This window comes from Biomphalaria glabrata, chromosome 13, assembly GCF_947242115.1.
Source record: "Biomphalaria glabrata chromosome 13, xgBioGlab47.1, whole genome shotgun sequence".
Classification (NCBI taxonomy): domain Eukaryota; kingdom Metazoa; phylum Mollusca; class Gastropoda; family Planorbidae; genus Biomphalaria; species Biomphalaria glabrata.
The window spans coordinates 14985772-15004080 of NC_074723.1; the positions used below are offsets into that span (position 1 = coordinate 14985772).

The 18309-nt window shown below is 35.8% G+C and overlaps 1 protein-coding gene across 2 annotated transcripts in view; it reads left to right on the top strand.

Moving 5' to 3' along the window:
• Positions 1 to 18309, top strand: part of LOC106076228 (solute carrier family 2, facilitated glucose transporter member 1-like) — an 84101-nt gene that overhangs the window by 60665 nt on the left and 5127 nt on the right. The window contains exons 1-10 of one of the 2 annotated variants that reach the window (XM_056007358.1): positions 7478 to 7909; positions 13501 to 13611; positions 14294 to 14454; positions 14579 to 14746; positions 14860 to 14984; positions 15137 to 15277; positions 15634 to 15771; positions 16936 to 17123; positions 17508 to 17618; positions 18139 to 18258. In XM_056007358.1, coding sequence (XP_055863333.1) covers positions 7898 to 7909; positions 13501 to 13611; positions 14294 to 14454; positions 14579 to 14746; positions 14860 to 14984; positions 15137 to 15277; positions 15634 to 15771; positions 16936 to 17123; positions 17508 to 17618; positions 18139 to 18258 — 1275 coding nt within the window. In that variant the 5' untranslated portion in view covers positions 7478 to 7897. Of the gene's footprint in view, positions 1 to 7477; positions 7910 to 13500; positions 13612 to 14293; positions 14455 to 14578; positions 14747 to 14859; positions 14985 to 15136; positions 15278 to 15633; positions 15772 to 16935; positions 17124 to 17507; positions 17619 to 18138; positions 18259 to 18309 lie in introns of those variants that run through there. The other variant, XM_056007359.1, reaches the window with a different exon arrangement.

Consider the following 18309-nt stretch of genomic DNA (forward strand, 5'->3'; position numbering starts at 1 on the left):
ATTGTGTGTGTATATGTAGGCTTACTAGTCATTCTGTGTGTAATGAATGATTAACAATCAGCATTAGTTGGCCCGGGGATGATGTAAAATTATTTTGCCTTTAGTTATTTGTTTACATAGATCTAAGGGGGCTTGTAGAGTATGCTTTTTATGGGCGTTTGATCAAGTCCATTCGTTATAGAAGGCCTCAGCACTGATCTGTGACGTCGCATCCTGTGGGAAATGGAGACCAATAGCTCGTTGCCACGTCGTACAGACTTGTGTGTGTGTGTGTGTAAGAAGGGCCAATGGTCATGTGTACATCTAAAAGTGTGAGTGTCGACATTGATCTTGCATTGCTACGTTTTCTAAACATTTTAAACATTGAAATAGATCGTTAGAGCCATCGATAAAGGTCATAACGCACATTGACCTATTGATTTCATGGGTTCACCTGATCTGACCTAAAAAGAATACGTTAAAATTACAGGTCAAGAGCCACAGTTAGATCTCGATTAGTGACTAATACAGATCAGGGCTATGAAGAATATTAAGATGGGGGGGGGGAGACACAAGAGACATTACTGTCACTGTTTTATTGACTCGATAAGTTGACACTAGACATCTACACTAAGTTTTCTTCATAAGACGTCACTTCAGAGTATTGACATCCTGCCTCTTAGTCTCATGATCACCCAGGTCGTTGGCTTAAGACCACAGTTCCTTTCTTACATTTTGTTTAGAGTTGTATAAGATTAGACGTTAATGTGTCGGTAATTGCCTCCTATATTAAATAACTCTGGCCAGCTCTCGTAAACCTTAGCAATAATATGAAGAAAATTTCTTCAATGGTTTCCAGCACACAATCAAAATGAAGGGAATGGGGAAAAAAGCTGATCTACAGGAAAGATAGGGTAGAATGGATTAAGCAGTCGAACATTTCTCTCTATTCTGAAAAGATGGAAACAACTAACAGAGAATAGTTTGACCAGTTCTCACCCAAATCGATGCTTATTACAAGCTAGCCCGAAACGATGAATGAAAATATTTCGCCTCCAGCAGGTCACAATAAAATGAGGCAAACTGAAAATTGGAACAGGCGAAACTTGCCATTGTGGAGTGTGACCAGAGAATGCAACCAGGTCCATCAAAGCTGCACACTTTATGAAGAGGCCCAAACACGCTATTAGCACCAAAACATCTGTGTAGAGTTTGGAGAGGTGCCGTATCTGGAAACAACTGCTCAGTTCATCTAAGATACAGACGTGGCTATCTGAACGCTCCAACGTGATAATGAAAAAGCAGAAGAAGTAAACGACCTGAATATGTCGTCTGTGTCTTTCTGTGTTGTAAAAACTGGAAACATGTGTGACTGCCTAGAGCGACTTCTACTTTGACTTACATTTTTGTGTTCCACAAATGTCTGTGCACGCTAGTATTCTAGTTATGAAACCTTCTACAAATTGCAACACCAGCACTTATTTCAAATCATTATTAAGGCACTTTTTCTTTTTTTTACAGCTCATGTCTTACTGACGTAAGCTATAGTTTATATTTTAATATCGCGAAATTTGGAATGGTTACTATTATGTTGGGTTTTTTTTTTTTGGCACGTTGACAAAATGAGTTCTTCTGGTGTCAGTATCGACTGTACTTGTATTGACTTGTATCTTATATTCGTTTATAAATGTTCGCTGGTTACTTAAAAATAATAGTTATAAAAATTTCATGTATATAGCGCTGTTAACAAACATAATGCAGGCTGAAGGCGCTATGATAAAATTACAGACGAATTAAATGACTAACTAATCTTTAAAAAAAAGTGTTATGTTTATTTTACATGTTATTTTACCATAAGGTTGATTAAGGAATTTGGCGCGTAAAAGTTAGGACTCAATTGTTTTGTTTCTTTTGGGTTGAGTTTTAAAGCGTTGCGACAAATATGTCATAATAAAACCAAAGACTATGAGATGAAACATAAACAGTTCAGATGTTGAGTTTTTAGGAGGCAATCAAGTTTATGCATTGGAAAGTTTTTTGGACCAAGTATTTGGTGTATCCACGACAGTCGACAGATTCCCTTCATTGCCGAATTATATGTAATGCATTGACATCACCATTTATTGTCACGTTTCATTGTTGGCTTTCGCCTCATATTGAATTGGAAGTTGAGTTATTACCTCCGCTAGAAGAGAGTTTACTCCAGACACAGCGCAGACGTTTACTAAGAAAGGGATAGGTCTTATAAGTTGCATCACTAGACGATTGAAACACTTCTCTATTACTGGGACACGGGAACAGTGCTGCGGCTATCACACACAACTAGTTGTAGTTCAACGTAAATGCTTGAGACTTTAATGGAGGCTATATAGATGTACTGTCTACGCTTGGAAATGTTTTGTAAACAGATCTGTATGCTGTGAAGACAGCCTAAAGATGTCAACAATATGCTGTGAAGAACACCCTAAAGATGTCAACAATATGCTGTGAAGAACAGCCTAAAGATGTCAACAATATGCTGTGAAGAACAGCCTGAAGATGTCAACAATATGCTGTGAAGAACAGAATGAAGATGTCAACAATATGCTGTGAAGAACAGCCTAAAGATGTCAACATTATGCTGTGAAGAACAGCCTAACGATGTCAACAATATGCTGTGAAGAACAGCCTAAAGATGTCTACAATATGCTGTGAAGAACAGCCTAAAGATGTCAACATTATGCTGTGAAGAACAGCCTAAAGATGTCAACAATATGCTGTGAAGAACAGCCTAAAGATGTCTACAATATGCTGTGAAGAACAGCCTAAAGATGTCAACATTATGCTGTGAAGAACAGCCTAAAGATGTCTACAATATGCTGTGAAGAACAGCCTAAAGATGTCAACAATATGCTGTGAAGAACAGAAAGAAGATGTAGACACAATGCCAGGAAGAACAACTTGATGTTATAAATTTAGTCACAGCGAGTTTCTTTTCTATTTTCTGCTTGATTTTTTTTTCAACAGATGTATTTCTTTGATCAAACAACGGTCTTGAAATCTCATCTCGTCCTGTAGTGCTGTCAATGATAACATTTTCTGTAGCTCATCAGGTTATTGAAAGGGTTAACGTGTTTTTTTTTTTTTTTTGGATTTAAAGTTCTTGTAAGAAAAGCTTACTATACATAGTTTACACTTTAATTAGATTTGTTTATATGTATACTAGACATATGTTACCCGCGACCCGCGGGTCTTTATTTGCGCATTACTTTCGATATAGTCACTGAGAGTGTTTTGTAAACAATTAAACGAAATAATAATGTAATAAGTAAAGCGAATGTGTCAATGTAAAAATAGTGTGAATGAAGCTATCAAATCAAAATAGCTAATAGGGGAAAATCCATTTTTTTTTAAATTAAAACATTTGCTTTTGAATAATCTAGTGGATTGGATTTAGATGTATGTTAAACGTAACTAATGATCCTTTCACGTTATTTCTCTTTCGCTACGAAAATAAAATTAGTTTTGCGAAAATGGTTTACCCGAAGTCGATACATTCTTATCTATTAAAAACAAAAAGAGCGATAGCTTTGTTAAATAAATGGGATTATAAAGTGAACAATTAAACGAAATAATTTTTAGTACGCGATTCATGAATGAATATGGATCTAGGCCTATCTCAACTCGGCTTCGCAGCTTTCGTAAACGAATGTAGCTTTAGAAAACCTAATTTGAATGTTTATTTGATCAAAATATGAAATGAATGGACTTTAATTAATATATTTATGTGTTAAAGTATAAAACTATCTGTGCGAAGAGAAGTTTTATCATCTTAGAGTTGGATTAGAGTTTTAGATCTAGGGATGGGATTATAAAGTAAACAATTAAACGAAATAATTTTTAGTACGCGATTCATGATTGAATATAGATCTAGGCCTATCTCAACTCGGCTTCGCAGCTTTCGTAAACGAATGTAGCTTTAGAAAACCAAATTTGAATGTTTATTTGATCAAAATATGAAATGAATGGACTTTAATTAATATGTTTATGTGTTTAAGTATAAAACTATCTGTGCGAAGAGAAGTTTTATCATCTTGGAGTTGAATTAGAGTTTTAGATCTAGGGATGGGATTATAAAGTAAACAATTAAACGAATTAATTTTTAGTAAGCGATTCATTACGGTATTGTCTAAAGAAAGAATGTTTGTCAGGAAATCTGCAGTCACAGATATAACGAACTAATTAATTCAAAAAATGCTTTTGAAACACAAAATTGAAGGTTAATTTTATTATATAATAAAATCAATGGATCTTCTTTTGTATTTTCATGTGTCAAAGTAAAAAACTATCTGCGCAAAGTGTATTTCTAAAAATTAGATCTAGGTCTAAATCCTTTCGATCTTTTCTATGTCAACATTGTAGACATGGCCTAGATCCATAAAATACTATAGCTGTATTAGAATTGGACAACTTTTTTTTTTAGGGTCTTAAGTTTGTTTTAGGGCTACAATACATACACTAAGGTCTAAGTTGGTACCTAAGAAACATTCCTGCCAAGTTTTATCAAGATTGGTCAAGCGGTTTTGATGTCTATAAGTAACATACATACATACACCTCACATTCTACTTTATAGTATAGATATAGGTGCCAAGTTGTCACGCACATTTTGGTTGATTGTACATTTTTAACAAGTGTGTTGAACACTTATATCTCATCTATCGCCTAACTAGAAAGTTTTGGTACACACAAGTTTACTGCATAGGAATCCTTGTGACCGGAGTTTCATCATCATATGACCTTAACCTTTAACGCTTTAGGGTTTTGAGTTGGGGGAGAAGACATACGAAAGAAATCAAAGGGTGGCCGGGGGGGGTTACTTGTCGGTCCATTTGTGACCCTAGCTGATGAAGTACATTTGATTTGTCAACACAAGAAACATCTAACGATTGTATTGTATTAGCATGAGGTATGTTATTTTCAAGTCTTGTGGGGTACACAAGGTGTTATTGTACTGTTGAACAGAACCTGTCACTCGTGTACTTGACGCATTGGTGACGTTCTAGACGCAGCTGACGTTACAGAACCGTAACAAACTAGATAGCTTTTTTCTTACAGGAATCTTCTTATGGATCTTAATGGTTCACTAAGCGATTTCCTTATGGGCCTTAATAACTCTTTCTCTCCTAATTGACGATACCATCGTTGATTTATTAAATGAAATTAATGTTTAATTTTATAAACTTGACTTTGTGTTCTATAAATAGAGCATGCAGTCCCCTTTAATTCTAGACCAACTGAAACATTTTCTGACAACAAACGAAAACATTATTGAAGCTTAATCATACCATAGTAGTGAAATAGTCATGTGCAAAATGAAATGTTCCATCAAAACGTGGGAAAATAATTATATACGGAGAGAAAGAGTTAATGGTATGAATGTTAAACTAAGATATTTTATTATGGTAATAAATAAATAAGAGACCAGGTTCGAGTCGTAATTTAAATGTAATAAAAAAATAATGCTGACTAAACTTAAGAAAAAAAAACTTCTAAGAACAATCAAATGACGAGCTTAAATTGAAAATTAAAAAAAAAAAATCCCCGTACAAAGCACTCTAGAGTTGAGAGACTTGGCACTGCCCTTGTACCTAATTATTGATTACCTCAGGTTTGAGTACGTGTATGAAAGACTCCTTTGTCGCCATGACGTAGGCCTACCTCCACTGGCAGGCCATTACACCCTGAGTGTCACGCTTCACTGATCAATCACACATATATCTGAATATGAAGTTGAGTCTGACTGCTTGGTGGTTAATTCCACAGTTTGTTCCGTATATTTCATATGACATTTAAAAGAAAAATTCATATAACATTTTACAGAGAAGCAAAACACTAGCCACCAACCAGGGTTCTCTTGAGAGATGCATATTTTCAAAAAAAAGCTATGAAAGCATTTAGATCTCCAAGATGCCTGAGAGTACAAGGAGTTAGTCCGATGTTTTGGTCACTCAACATAGTCTTCAACTGTTGGCCAACTTTACTGAGACTAAACATTCATGTATGGAATATAAACATTTATACAAAGAAACCACACATTCATGTAATTAATTACTTTAAACAAATGTAGCTTATATAAACATATAACTATATAAGAATTTCCTTTTTATGCTTACTAGTACAATACTAGTACAATTGAGTCTCCGGAATCATGTCTTCTGTAGACCGATAGTGCTATTATAGTACATCCAGGGCTTTTTTGTGACGGTACTCACCGGTACGGCCTGACGGCACCTTTTTGAAAAAAATTTTACTTTTCTTGTATTTTAACGTATATTATTAATTTTTAGTAGTTAAAAGTTAGGCAATCAACTACTGAGTACCGGCACCTTTTTTTTTTTTACAAGAAAAAAAAAAAAGCACTGTTAATATCAGATAAAAGAACCATGTGAAATGGTGCTAATGACACTATTCCATGGTGTGTAAATACTATACTTCACTTGGACAATGTGACAGTTATGTTGATTGATGTTATTGTAATGCACTGACAAACTCAGGGATCTATGCTGTTGACATGTCCAGAAAATGAGCTGGTGAAAGGGGCAAAGGTTAATTCCTCGACAGTTGGCATTACGATGATTTGGCAATATTAGTTACAGTAACAACGACCGAACCCGCGCCCTACATCCAGCTAGCGGTGATGCAATGTTATGGAGGTTGAAACATTGAAAGGGAGGGTGGAAGGAGGCTTTCATTGTAAGCTGGGTATTGATCTGGATGACTGCAGAATGATGGGGAGAGAAGTGGAGGCAACACATCACTGGTGATTGTGTGCCACGGGCATAGGAATCTCATTGGCGTGAGCGTCCTCTAACGTCTGTGTTATGGTGGAGGTCTTAGATCTACGGATAATACTCCAGTGGGGGCTTTACTGCTGTGATTTGTATAGATAAACTTCTAGATGCAATAATCAAAAGACTAAAATGAAATAATAAATAACAATCATGAGCGTTTCTAGTGTGGGAGTGTCTCTGGGAGGCGGGGGGTACACGGCGGACCGATATAGCTGTAGCCCAAAGCCCAATTTTTTTTTGTAAACATTAAATTCTATTCAATTAAATGGTGGCATTCAGGCACACCCATGTATATTATCTATTACATTGTTCATCCGCTGTCACGTAGGAAAGCTCTACTATTGTACAACTCTATAGCTATACTTTTATGATATTACATTTTGTTTTGAAAATGTCTTTAGTGTGTCTGACTGTGTCATATTCTAGCAAGCATGAAGAGGACATTGTCTTCAATACAATTTTGTTAGGAACTTACTAACTACACGTTAGATACTGTTCAAATGATGCACATTTTCGACCCTTCATTATTTGACGTCAAGAAGAGCCCGACCCATTTCTATTTCAAGACGCCTACTCAATGCTCCCCCCCCCCCCCACTTCTCTCTCTTTCTCTTTTCTGATTGGCTGTTTGCGCCACACACCACCGACACACCTTTTGTCTACTTCGCATAGGGATCTTGAGGGTTTCATCATCACCCATGTGTTCGTACGCATAGTGTCAGTTCGAAAGTGACAGTGGATCAAGACAAGTGTTTTATATTTTGCTAATTAACTACAACGACTTAACACAAACAATTTATTACAATCAGTTGACGAGTGATATATTCATTGCTTCTTAAATCGAGACCTCCCATAAAGCAAACCAACAGAGTACCGGCCTTCCTTCGTACTCTCTCCCATGTGATTTGTGCTCGCGTGTTGGACCCTGTCGTAGTTGTGTAATCTTCTGTTTAGTGTGTGATAGTACTTGGATACGAGCAGACTCCTTCCACAGAAGACGGAAAGGGATTTTTTTCTTCTATTTATTGGATAGACATTGTTACCAGATCAAGTGATTTAGTGGCTGACTGAACACAACTGTTGTAAAATGGGTGTACCCGTGAGTGTTTATTTTTTTTTTTAGTAATTAGTTTTATCATATTAAGAAGGTACCGTCTAAAAGAGTATTATAGATCTACGTCATACAACTTTGAAATACTTAATTATGCAACCCAGGTAAATCCTAATTAGTCAGCTTGTTTTGGTTCCTACTTTAAAAACAGTTTAGATAACTTAATTGTTGCATAGGAGTCTATTTGGATTTTGGATATTTAAGTTTAAGATATGCACTTACTATAGTCTATACTCTATGACTATAGTACTAGGCTATCATTAATTATTGGCATTTATCATATTTATGTATACTAACTTAACACATGTCCTGTCTTAGTAAAGACTATAGTCACTATAGATCTCTAGTCTAGACTCTAGATCTATTATAAAATCGTGTACATGTAACCGACATGTAGATATTGTATAAATTATTGTAGTTGGCTATTTAATAGTCTTTTTTTCCAATAGAACTTATAATAAAGATCTATCATCATAATCATGACATATTGCTATTTGACGAAGTTATAGCTATTGTATTAAATACCTTTATTAAACTTTATTATTCAAGTAATTTATCTTGTATTAGTATGACAACACAAATCTAAGTCTGAGCGTTAGTATAAAGCGTAGCCTATGATAATAATAATAAATAGTAAGATCTAGAAACTCATTTGATTAAGAAGATATAATAATATTAAATAATAATTATATATAGATCTGTACAAATAATCGAATGGGATATTAATTCGTGTATTCTAAATGTGCTTATAGAAATGCCGCCTATGCGAATAGTTAAAACTTTCCCTTTAGTATTTAGTTTCTTGGATCCTACGACTTTGTTATTTGGTTACAGCTCTGCCGACTCGAGCTTAGAATGTTTGCCTATAGAGGTAAAGGTTAGGCCCTGTTAGGGTAAATATCCCTGTCACATTATTTCCATGTTATAGACACACCTTCTTATTGCCTCTCTGCGCCCCGGAAATTGTATCCGTGTATCAATAGTGACAGTTACGTACAGTCATACGTATATAATACAGTCGTCAAATACGTCAAAGGAGAACTGGGTCAGGGGAGGCAATAGGACTAGAAAAAAAAACTCCCTTTATCTTGACGTTGATCCTTATAATAACCAATACCTCATACGGTATAAGAAAATAATGAGATAATGAATTTGGGAAAGGGAATACAACAGTCATACACTATTTTATTTCAACACTATTGAGAAGTAAAACCAAAATAAAAGGTTTTAGCCTATAGCTGACAAGTTGCTATACATCTGAAACACAGAGCCCGCCTGTATACTTCTTGCCGCCCCTAGGGAGTTAAGCCCTGGGTTCTGAAAACAAAAATATATACAACTCATAACGTTTTGTGAACCAACGCATGGACCGCCGAAGTTTTCCATGCGGCCCATCGAGTTTTGTCAAAACAAAAATGTAATTTATTTGTTTCAATGAATACGAACGAGTCCCACAAATTTTTAAAATAATTATACTATGCTTTTAAAAAAAAAATCTCTGCTTCTAAGCGCACTGCTGTGAAATGTCCAAGTAATGTTTAGAACTTAAGAGTCGCTTGTCTGAACAAAATGAAGGAATTAGACAAAATGAAATGAACACAACATGAAGTGTTGACATTTTGAAATTGAAATACAATATGGCTTCGCTGGGAGAGGGTATGCAACACTCAAAAAAAAAAAAACAAAAAAAAAAACCTCAGTTATAAGGTACTGTCCTATATGTATACTCAGTATACACTATAGACATCAGACTTTTAGAGAATGATTCGTGTTATTGTTTCAAATGTTTACAAAACTTATATAGCAACTCTGTCTGTCAGTATGGTAAAAAGTTTATACCAGTACACGTTATTTCTCCCACACCCAAGCTCGGATCAAGAGGACATTTTGCACAATTACTTTTTTTTTTTACCTGATAGCACAAGAATAAATGAAAAAAAAAAACAATTAGTCAATTAACTATTGGTAATTAATTATTTTGTTTTGCATCTTGAACATGGGAAAGAGATCGAACATGACAGATCTGGTGGTGTAAGTTGAATTAGTCCCCTTGAGTGAACATTTTTTTTATGCATTAAAAAAAAAACGATCGAGGAAACATTCACCAAGATACCCCCTTCTTCCCTCCCCCTTTCACAACTGCCCCAGACGAGTGATAGGATTGTGGTGCATTGAGAAAGCTAAAGGCTAAATAAAAACGATTTGTAAAAATAGTTCTAATTGCACACATTTATTATGTCTAAGTCTATGATACATATATGACTGATACATGACTGATCCAAACTAATTGATACAATTACATTTAATATAAGCTTTTTCTTTTTATTATTGTTATTTTTTTAAAAGTATTTTTTGTTTTTCTTGTTATGCGTAAGTTTTGAGCTTCCCACCTTGAGTTTTTTTGTGGCCCACAAAGTGAACAAGTTAACTGACCTTTGGTCTAGACAAAAAAATTCTTATATAATATTCTACATTTTGGTCTCTGTCACGACATCTTTTTTGTTAGCACTGTTGCTATAACCATTTTTTATTGTATTGTTTATTGAATAGTCAATTTAATTCAAATGACCTTCTCACCTTTTTCAAGTTGACACTTTTTTTTTCAAGAGTTACAGTAGTGTTGATGCCCGTGTCGCTGGCCTGGATATTTGTTCCGATCAACTAGAATGGTTGGTAACAAGACTTACCACTGGGTTAGCCATTCTTGCGCTGAAATTCTACAATGCATAGACATTACTAAATGCTCGATAGTAACTAATGTGGTTGGGTTCTTGCTCTGGTTCAGAGTTTGATTTTTTGGGAAAAAAAAAAGAAAACGTTTCTTTGTATAACTCTTCTATTCCTAGAGACTCATTTGACTGTAGCGGGTACTGCAAATGTTATTTAGAAAGTCACTAACACTGATGAAATGTTGAAAAGTGGGAGGTGTACTACACAGGCACAAGTTCACGAACTTTGGCTTGCCATTGAATATTGCCTCTCTATTCAAGCTATTGAAGCCTACCGGACTCGAAGAAAACTGTGGGCAATTATCAAACGACCATTCAGAAATGTTCCATAGACTGCCATCATCTCATTTTAAAGGGGGGAGGGGAGGGATGTTTTTTTTTTTTAAACTCCGTTCCAGCTCTTACACTCCTTTTGAGAAAACAGGCAAATTATGCTTCGGATTTGAACTGCGAATAACCTCCTGGTTTAAGTACTTGACCACCTGTGAAGAGGGAAATAAAAGGCGTTGGGGGGGGGGGGGGGGTGAGGACCTGTGCTTATAGCCCATGGTAACGCGGACCCATGCTCTTTATCGCGGTCAGCGGCTTTACTTGTTGGAGCGTGACAATGCGTCTACTGAACAGCTGACTTAGCCGCTGTGGCTTATTGCTGATGTGACCGAGGGGCGTTTTTTTGTCTTCTTCTATGATCTTTCAAATAGTAAATGAATAGTTCGAATATTCAGTATAAATTGCAAAGACAACCAGCTTGTTTAGTGCTTATGAAAGTTCTGATAGTTCCCTTGTAGGTACTAAAGCTCTGATGGCATTATCTTCCCCTGATTAAAGTACTTCAACATCTACGACTTCTCTTCCTGTATATAGACGTGTTTGTTTAACTTTGTTTCCAAGTTGAATCCTGCTTTCTAATGTTTCTCTGTGTGTGCTGAATTATCTTGAGTCGTTGTTTGCGTTCAGTTGTTTCGTTGTGAAATAGACAGGACAGGAACGGGCTGTTTTCACCTTCAAGTCAATGTGAAGGATAAAGTGCAAAGGATGCAAGGTGAACATCACACTAGTACATACTGGAGCTACACTGACCTACTTTGAATACTAAAGAATACTAATCTTTTAATTTGCTTTGGCGCTACCTACTGTGCTAGGTACAAAGGCGTAGCCACTGTGGAGAGGACAAAAGTGTGTAGATCTCCGTGCTGGCTTTGTCAAACTTCTAAGTTATATTAATTATCTTATAAAATACCTCTTATAATTCTATAAGTAAATAATAAATCTATATATTACTAACCAAAAAAAAACTAACACTAGTAGGGATCACGGGCTGTTGAATACAATGTCTCTGTTTATATTAGTTTCAAGATCAATTCGTTTTTTGTTTTTAATTTAACCAGTTTTAAAATACCAATATTTAACTTAAATGAGAGGGCTCGCATTTTGTAGTGAATGGCACATCCTCCTCCCGAACAGTAGCTCCCCTTTAACGGGGCCGCCGCTACTCAAGGTCATCAGTTGTGTCCACCAACATCGTACCATATGTTATCTGACCATTTATCTTAGCTCTCAAGTGGTTATGCTGACCCCGCGTTACTCACAGCGTGATAATCGCCCCACGGGCAGTCTAGTTCGCCCTTCGCCCCCCCCCCCCTCCACGTCGTAATTTGACATAACGCCTGGCTACACTTTTCACATTAATGTTAAAATGTTTAATTAAACGACCGGTCATTATTTTCTGTTGGCGAGAACGTAGCACGAATCTCATAGTGTTCTTTATAAACACATTTACTGATACACTTGCCTGACCACACGTACTGGAGTTGCTAAAATTTCACTTATAAACGATCTAAATCACTCTACGGGTCGTGTTGGAAAGGTTACGCCAACGCATTGCGCCTGTTTTAATTAGAAAAAAAATTAGTCTTACCAGGCACAGACTGTCACCATCTTTCTGAATGTTTCTGCCTCTAATTTAAGGACTTAACACACAAAAAAAGTCAGGGCCTTGTTCTTGTCCGCGTAAATATGGACATTTCTAGGCCCTTAGGAAAGTAAGTATAACAAAAATCGATACGCTAAAAAGGGCTGGAAGAAACTGTATTCAATGTGAACCAGATGACAGCGGTATGCCTACTGCACCGTGGACAAGCGCAAACGAGAGGGACACTATGCTTAGTTACTGTCTGAGGAAAACTCCTACTATGAAAAGAGAACATCCCCAATAAATAAACATTACCCTTAGCAGACGCGTGCCAGATATAAATCTGGTTTCCCAGAAGATATCCAATAATTCAACGGGAAAAGGGGATGGGAAGAGGATATTTACTACTTTGTAGTGTGTACAATTAACAAATACGTATGCCTTGTGTTTTTTTGTGTGTGTTTTTTTTTGTTTTTGTTTCTAGGGCATGCCTTGTCCACTAGATTAAGAGGTCTCGAATTTTAAAAATTCATTGATCACCTTTACAAGGTTTATACAATTTTAACAGGTCTGTATCTGAGCTTAAAAGAGTGGGCCTGCGGTTGACCATTAGAGAGTGGTTCTCTAGCTGACCTTAAGAGAGTGGTTAGTTGACCATTTGAGTGGTTCTCTAGCTGACCTTCAGGAAGTGAGTTGGTCGCTAGCTAACCTTCAGAGAGTGGGCCTCTGGCTGACCTTCATAGAGTGAGTCTCTGGCCACAGGTTCAGCATTTAAGCCCTGGTCCACTGGCTGAGCTACCCTGCTTAACATGGCAACAAGTGATTGGTTATTCTGTCTTCAAATAACCCATTTTCTACTACATAAATGTTTGCTTTGTTTTTGAGTGTTTTGTATATTGACACCATTAATAATTTGTGTTTTTGTTTTTCTTAACCAGGAGAACGAAGGCAAGACAACATTAGTTCTGATTCTGAGTGTGACAGTTGCTTGTATAGGGAACTCATTCCTTTATGGCTACCAGATTGGTGTTGTCAACCAGCCAGCTGATGTAAGAACACTTAGAAAAATTTTTAATTAGGCATGAAGTTTCATGGAAACTACATTTATTTAATACAAAATGCACATGGCTGTCTATTTGCTTTTTTTTTTTTTTCCATTTTCAAAAGTCTTCTTAAATTTCATATATTATTGACCTAACCTTATAGGGTAAAAAAATATCCCTTTTATGACCCTTTGACGCTGGGAGGGTTTTACCCAGTGGCCAGCATGAGAGAGTGGAGCCTCCTGTCAGGAGGCCCCCAACAAAAAGGTGATCATTTACTCACACCTGTCTTTCATGAGGCACAGCTCCTTAAGCGGTTGCCGCAAGTCTTATGTGAAGGCCTGATATCAAACCCATGAAGGTTACCATGGGAGCACCATCACCACATGTATGGTCCTTGCTGAGAAATGGTGCAACAGATGGAACTGGGTTAGTGAACCTCTCTTAGCTAGAATGTACCATGGTATACCACTGCCGGGCATTTTTTGCTCTCAGAATTAACCCATTTGATTCCTCTTTCTGACGTTTTCATGGAGGCGCCACGCTGAGGTGACTGGAGAAATTCAGGTTTAAATAAAATTTTATGAACAATCAATTAAAAAAAAATATTTACCAGTATAAAGAAAAAAAATATGCATGTTTTCTAATTAATTTAACACTTGGTATTTCTGAACTATTTTTTCCTTAGCTCATACAAGCTTTCTACAATAAAACTTACTATGAGCGCAAGGGGGGCAATTGGGATAATATGACACGCTACAATGATTATCTGCAAGAAAACATCACAGATGACGAAGCCATTATAAAGTATTTTGGCAGCAACTCTAACGTTGTTAAGAATGCCCCAACGTAAGTGTATTCTCTCTTGAGTAGGAAAATTGTAGATTATAAATGAAATGAAATCTTTGAAAACAAAGTTGAAGACATGAAGAAGTCTTAATTTTTTTCCCTTGATTCGTTTTATTCTGAATAGAGAGAACACAACAAAGCTCTTATCTCCAGATGTTTTTGGTGCTAAAACAGAATTACTGCTTGAGCCATGGGTTGTCAAAATCTTGTGGTCAACAACTGTCGCCGCTTTTGTGCTTTTCGGTATGATTGGAGCATTTTGTTCTGCCAAAGTGGCAGATTTTTTTGGCAGGTTTGTACACTTTAGAGATTGAGTTTTGTATTTTGTTTCACATTTATATGATTCTAGACTGGCATGACGATGATTACAACCACATACAGATATTCTTTTTTTTTTTAATTCAGAAAAAAGGGCATGATTATCATAACTGTTCTGATGTTTATTGCTGCCATATTGGGAGGCATCACCATCATTGCTGCATCTCCAGAGTGTCTCATTCTGTCTCGAGTTTTTGTGGGCTTACATTCTGGTATATATCTAGTTGTATTTTACTTAGAAAATTTAATATATTTTAAATGTAGTTGTGAACAGTTTTTTTTTTATTTCATAGATATAAAAACCTTGAGTTTTTAGCCTTTTTTTCCCCATCCTTCTTTGTTACCATGCTAATGTTGTGTTCAGGTCTGAACATCACTCTATGTCCTCTCTACCTGGCTGAGATCTCTCCCAGAAAGATTAGAGGAGCAATCGGCACTTGCCATCAGCTAGCATGCACCATTGGTATCCTGGTATCACAGATATTAGGCCTTAAGGAGTTATTGGGTAAGTTTTAGTCTCATGTTGTATGGAAACATTGGAAAATGAAAATGAAATTATTGTTTTAAATTTTAAACAAATTTTTTTTATAAGTACTCGGTCTCTTGCATAAAAATACCTTTTTACAGCGTGATATACTTTTCTGAAACAGTTATGGAACATTATGAAAAAAATCTTTAACTGTTTGACCTTTTGAAACTTTTTTGTGTTTTTTATTTGAAAAAAAAAATGTAAACTGAGTAAGTAGCCAGTGCTGACAAAAAAAACTTGAAATTCTCTTAGTGCTATGAATTTGTGTTAACTTTCTGTAACAATTTATTTTATTGAAAGTAAATAAATTAAACTGAATCTGATTGATTTAGGTACTGAGATACTGTGGCCCTATCTGTTTGCTTTCAATGCCATACCATCCCTGATCTGCTTGGTCTTCATGCCATTTTTCCCTGAGAGTCCAAGATTTTTGTTGATTAAACAAAAACAAGAAAGCGCTGCTGTAGAAGGTATTTATCTATTTAAAACTTTATTACTTTCTACTGAATAGAAAAAATCCCACTATCAGTTTCTAGTTCAGGGATGATACTTACATATTGAACACCAGGTTTTTAAATGAGAGAAAGTAGGGAATTAAATGTGACAAAAATAAGGGACTGCGCAGACGAGGCTTGAACCAGTGACCTTGGAAACAACACCGCCTAGCAGTAATGCACTGCAAAGTGAACTCAACCTCTCTGAATGTCATAATAACAACATTTTTCTGGTCCAGAGTTATTCACCCATATGCAAATCACCACCCCAGTGGTCAATGGTCACATGCCCCAGCTAGCCCCGCCCACCACCTCGCCATATCTGTGTTCACAAACGATTACAACTTAGATAACACAGACAGCCATTAGGCATGTATTAGACCAACAATGACTCTGATCTAATTGTGTATCTCTCACTATGACAAGTGGACCACATAAATACACTACATATGGAAATGGAAAAATAAATGTGAAGCTATGTGCTGAAACTATTGAATGGTGCATAAATATTAAACATAAATGAAAAGCAGCACCAGGGACCAAGTTTTTAAATGAGAGAAAGCAATGAATTAAATGCAACGAAAATAATATTTATTTCAGAGACTGTAGTTTTTTGTGTAAACTGGTAGTAGATGGATCTAAAAAAAATATCTATAATAATTCCCAAAAAGACTTGCTTTGGGACATTTCATTAGTAAAGAAACAGATATGCCCACCCTACCTTTTCCAAGTGACATGTCATACTTTATTTGTTGTTGAGATATTGAATGAAAAATACCAACAAAAATCTTTTTAAAAACATTTAATGAAAGCTTGATGTGAAATTGAATTAGCCTTCCTCAGCTAATTGAAACAAACTGATATATATATCATATCATATCATAATAATTTATAATTATGATATCATTTGGGATGTGTGGCTGAGTAACATAAACTGCGAGTTTGAATCTCAACTTAGTTTAGTTGTGTTTGCTGACCCATATACTCCTTACCCCACATGTCCACAAATGAGATTCAGACAGAGTGCCTGATCTCGCTGTAGCAGGAAAGATTTGCTCTACAAAAGTAAATTTTAAAAATGTTTTTAGTGTTTCTTTAGTTGAATTTGATGATAAATGCTTTAATGTACAAATTTTGCAGCCTTGAAGAAATTCCGAGGCACTGACAATGTTTCGGATGAAATTGAAGAGATGAGACTGGAGGCCAGTAAGTCTGTCAGCGTCAAGAATTTCAGTATCAAGGAGCTCTTGGTAGCACCCGAACTCAGAATGCCAGTCATCATTGCATGCGTATTGCAGATCTCACAACAATGGTCAGGAATTAACGCTGTAAGTCTACAATAAGTCTTACTTATAGCACATAAATGTGTTAGCCCAATAGACCCAGCTTTTTTCAACATTAGCACCACAGGGTTAGGGGAATAGTAGGGACTTTTGTTTATTGTTAGTAACTTTAGCTTTCTGTTTGGGAAAATTGTTGTTATCTCAACTTAGATTTAATATGAACAGGATAAACACATTAAGAAACATTTGTTTTTATTTAAATGATATCTAAATTTAAGGTAAGTGACTAGCCTAAACTTGACGACTTAAACAATTTAAGCTGAAAAAGAAAAGTTAACCCTCAGAATATATATATAAATATATATAGGAAGTAATTTTTAAAATTTCAACCAGTGACCTTTGTAAGACATAATATGTTTTCCATTCCAGGTGATGTCCTATTCTACACTTCTGTTTGGTCAAGTCAACATGGACCCTGCAACCATCCCTTATATTGTGGTAGCAACTGGTGTCATCAATGTCCTTTGTACTGTTGTTGCTGTAAGCTGCTATTGTATTAATCTACATCAGCTTGTACTTTACATACATCTTTTCCACCATTTTATAATAGTTAGGAGCTTAACCTTTGAGCTAATTGTATCGTCAATTCTTAAATCTTTGTAGAAAAAAAAATTAATTAAAATATATGATGCTCATTAAAAATCTATGAATAATTTGATTCTTCTGATGCTGATTAGAAAGTAATACAAGAATTTTAAAGGTGTTTTTTTTTAAAGTCCAAAACATTTTGTAATTTGTACCCAAAACTCAATTTGTAGTAAGAAAATTTAGAACAAGCTTTAAAAATTGTTGTTTATGATGTCATTTCCCTCTTTTAGTAGGGATTCAGATGGTAGTTAAAATCATTAAATTAAGTTAATTATGTGATGAGTCATGAACAACTCTGAACTTTGCCAGACAACTGTTGGGATGGAGAAGTTCCTCACTAGTTAAGTGAAGTTTTAAAACCATTGTTTATTATGTCTCTAAGAGTCTGTGTTTCTTTCCTTATGTTTGACAGGTTCCTCTAATGGAGAAGGCTGGACGTCGTCCACTGTTGCTCTATCCCATGATTGGCATGTTAATCTCCTTCATACTCATGACCATCTTCTTAAATCTTGGGGAAAACTCAGATCTGGCTGTAAGTGTTCACCTAAGATGGCAGACATACTAATACTAATAATAATGTTAC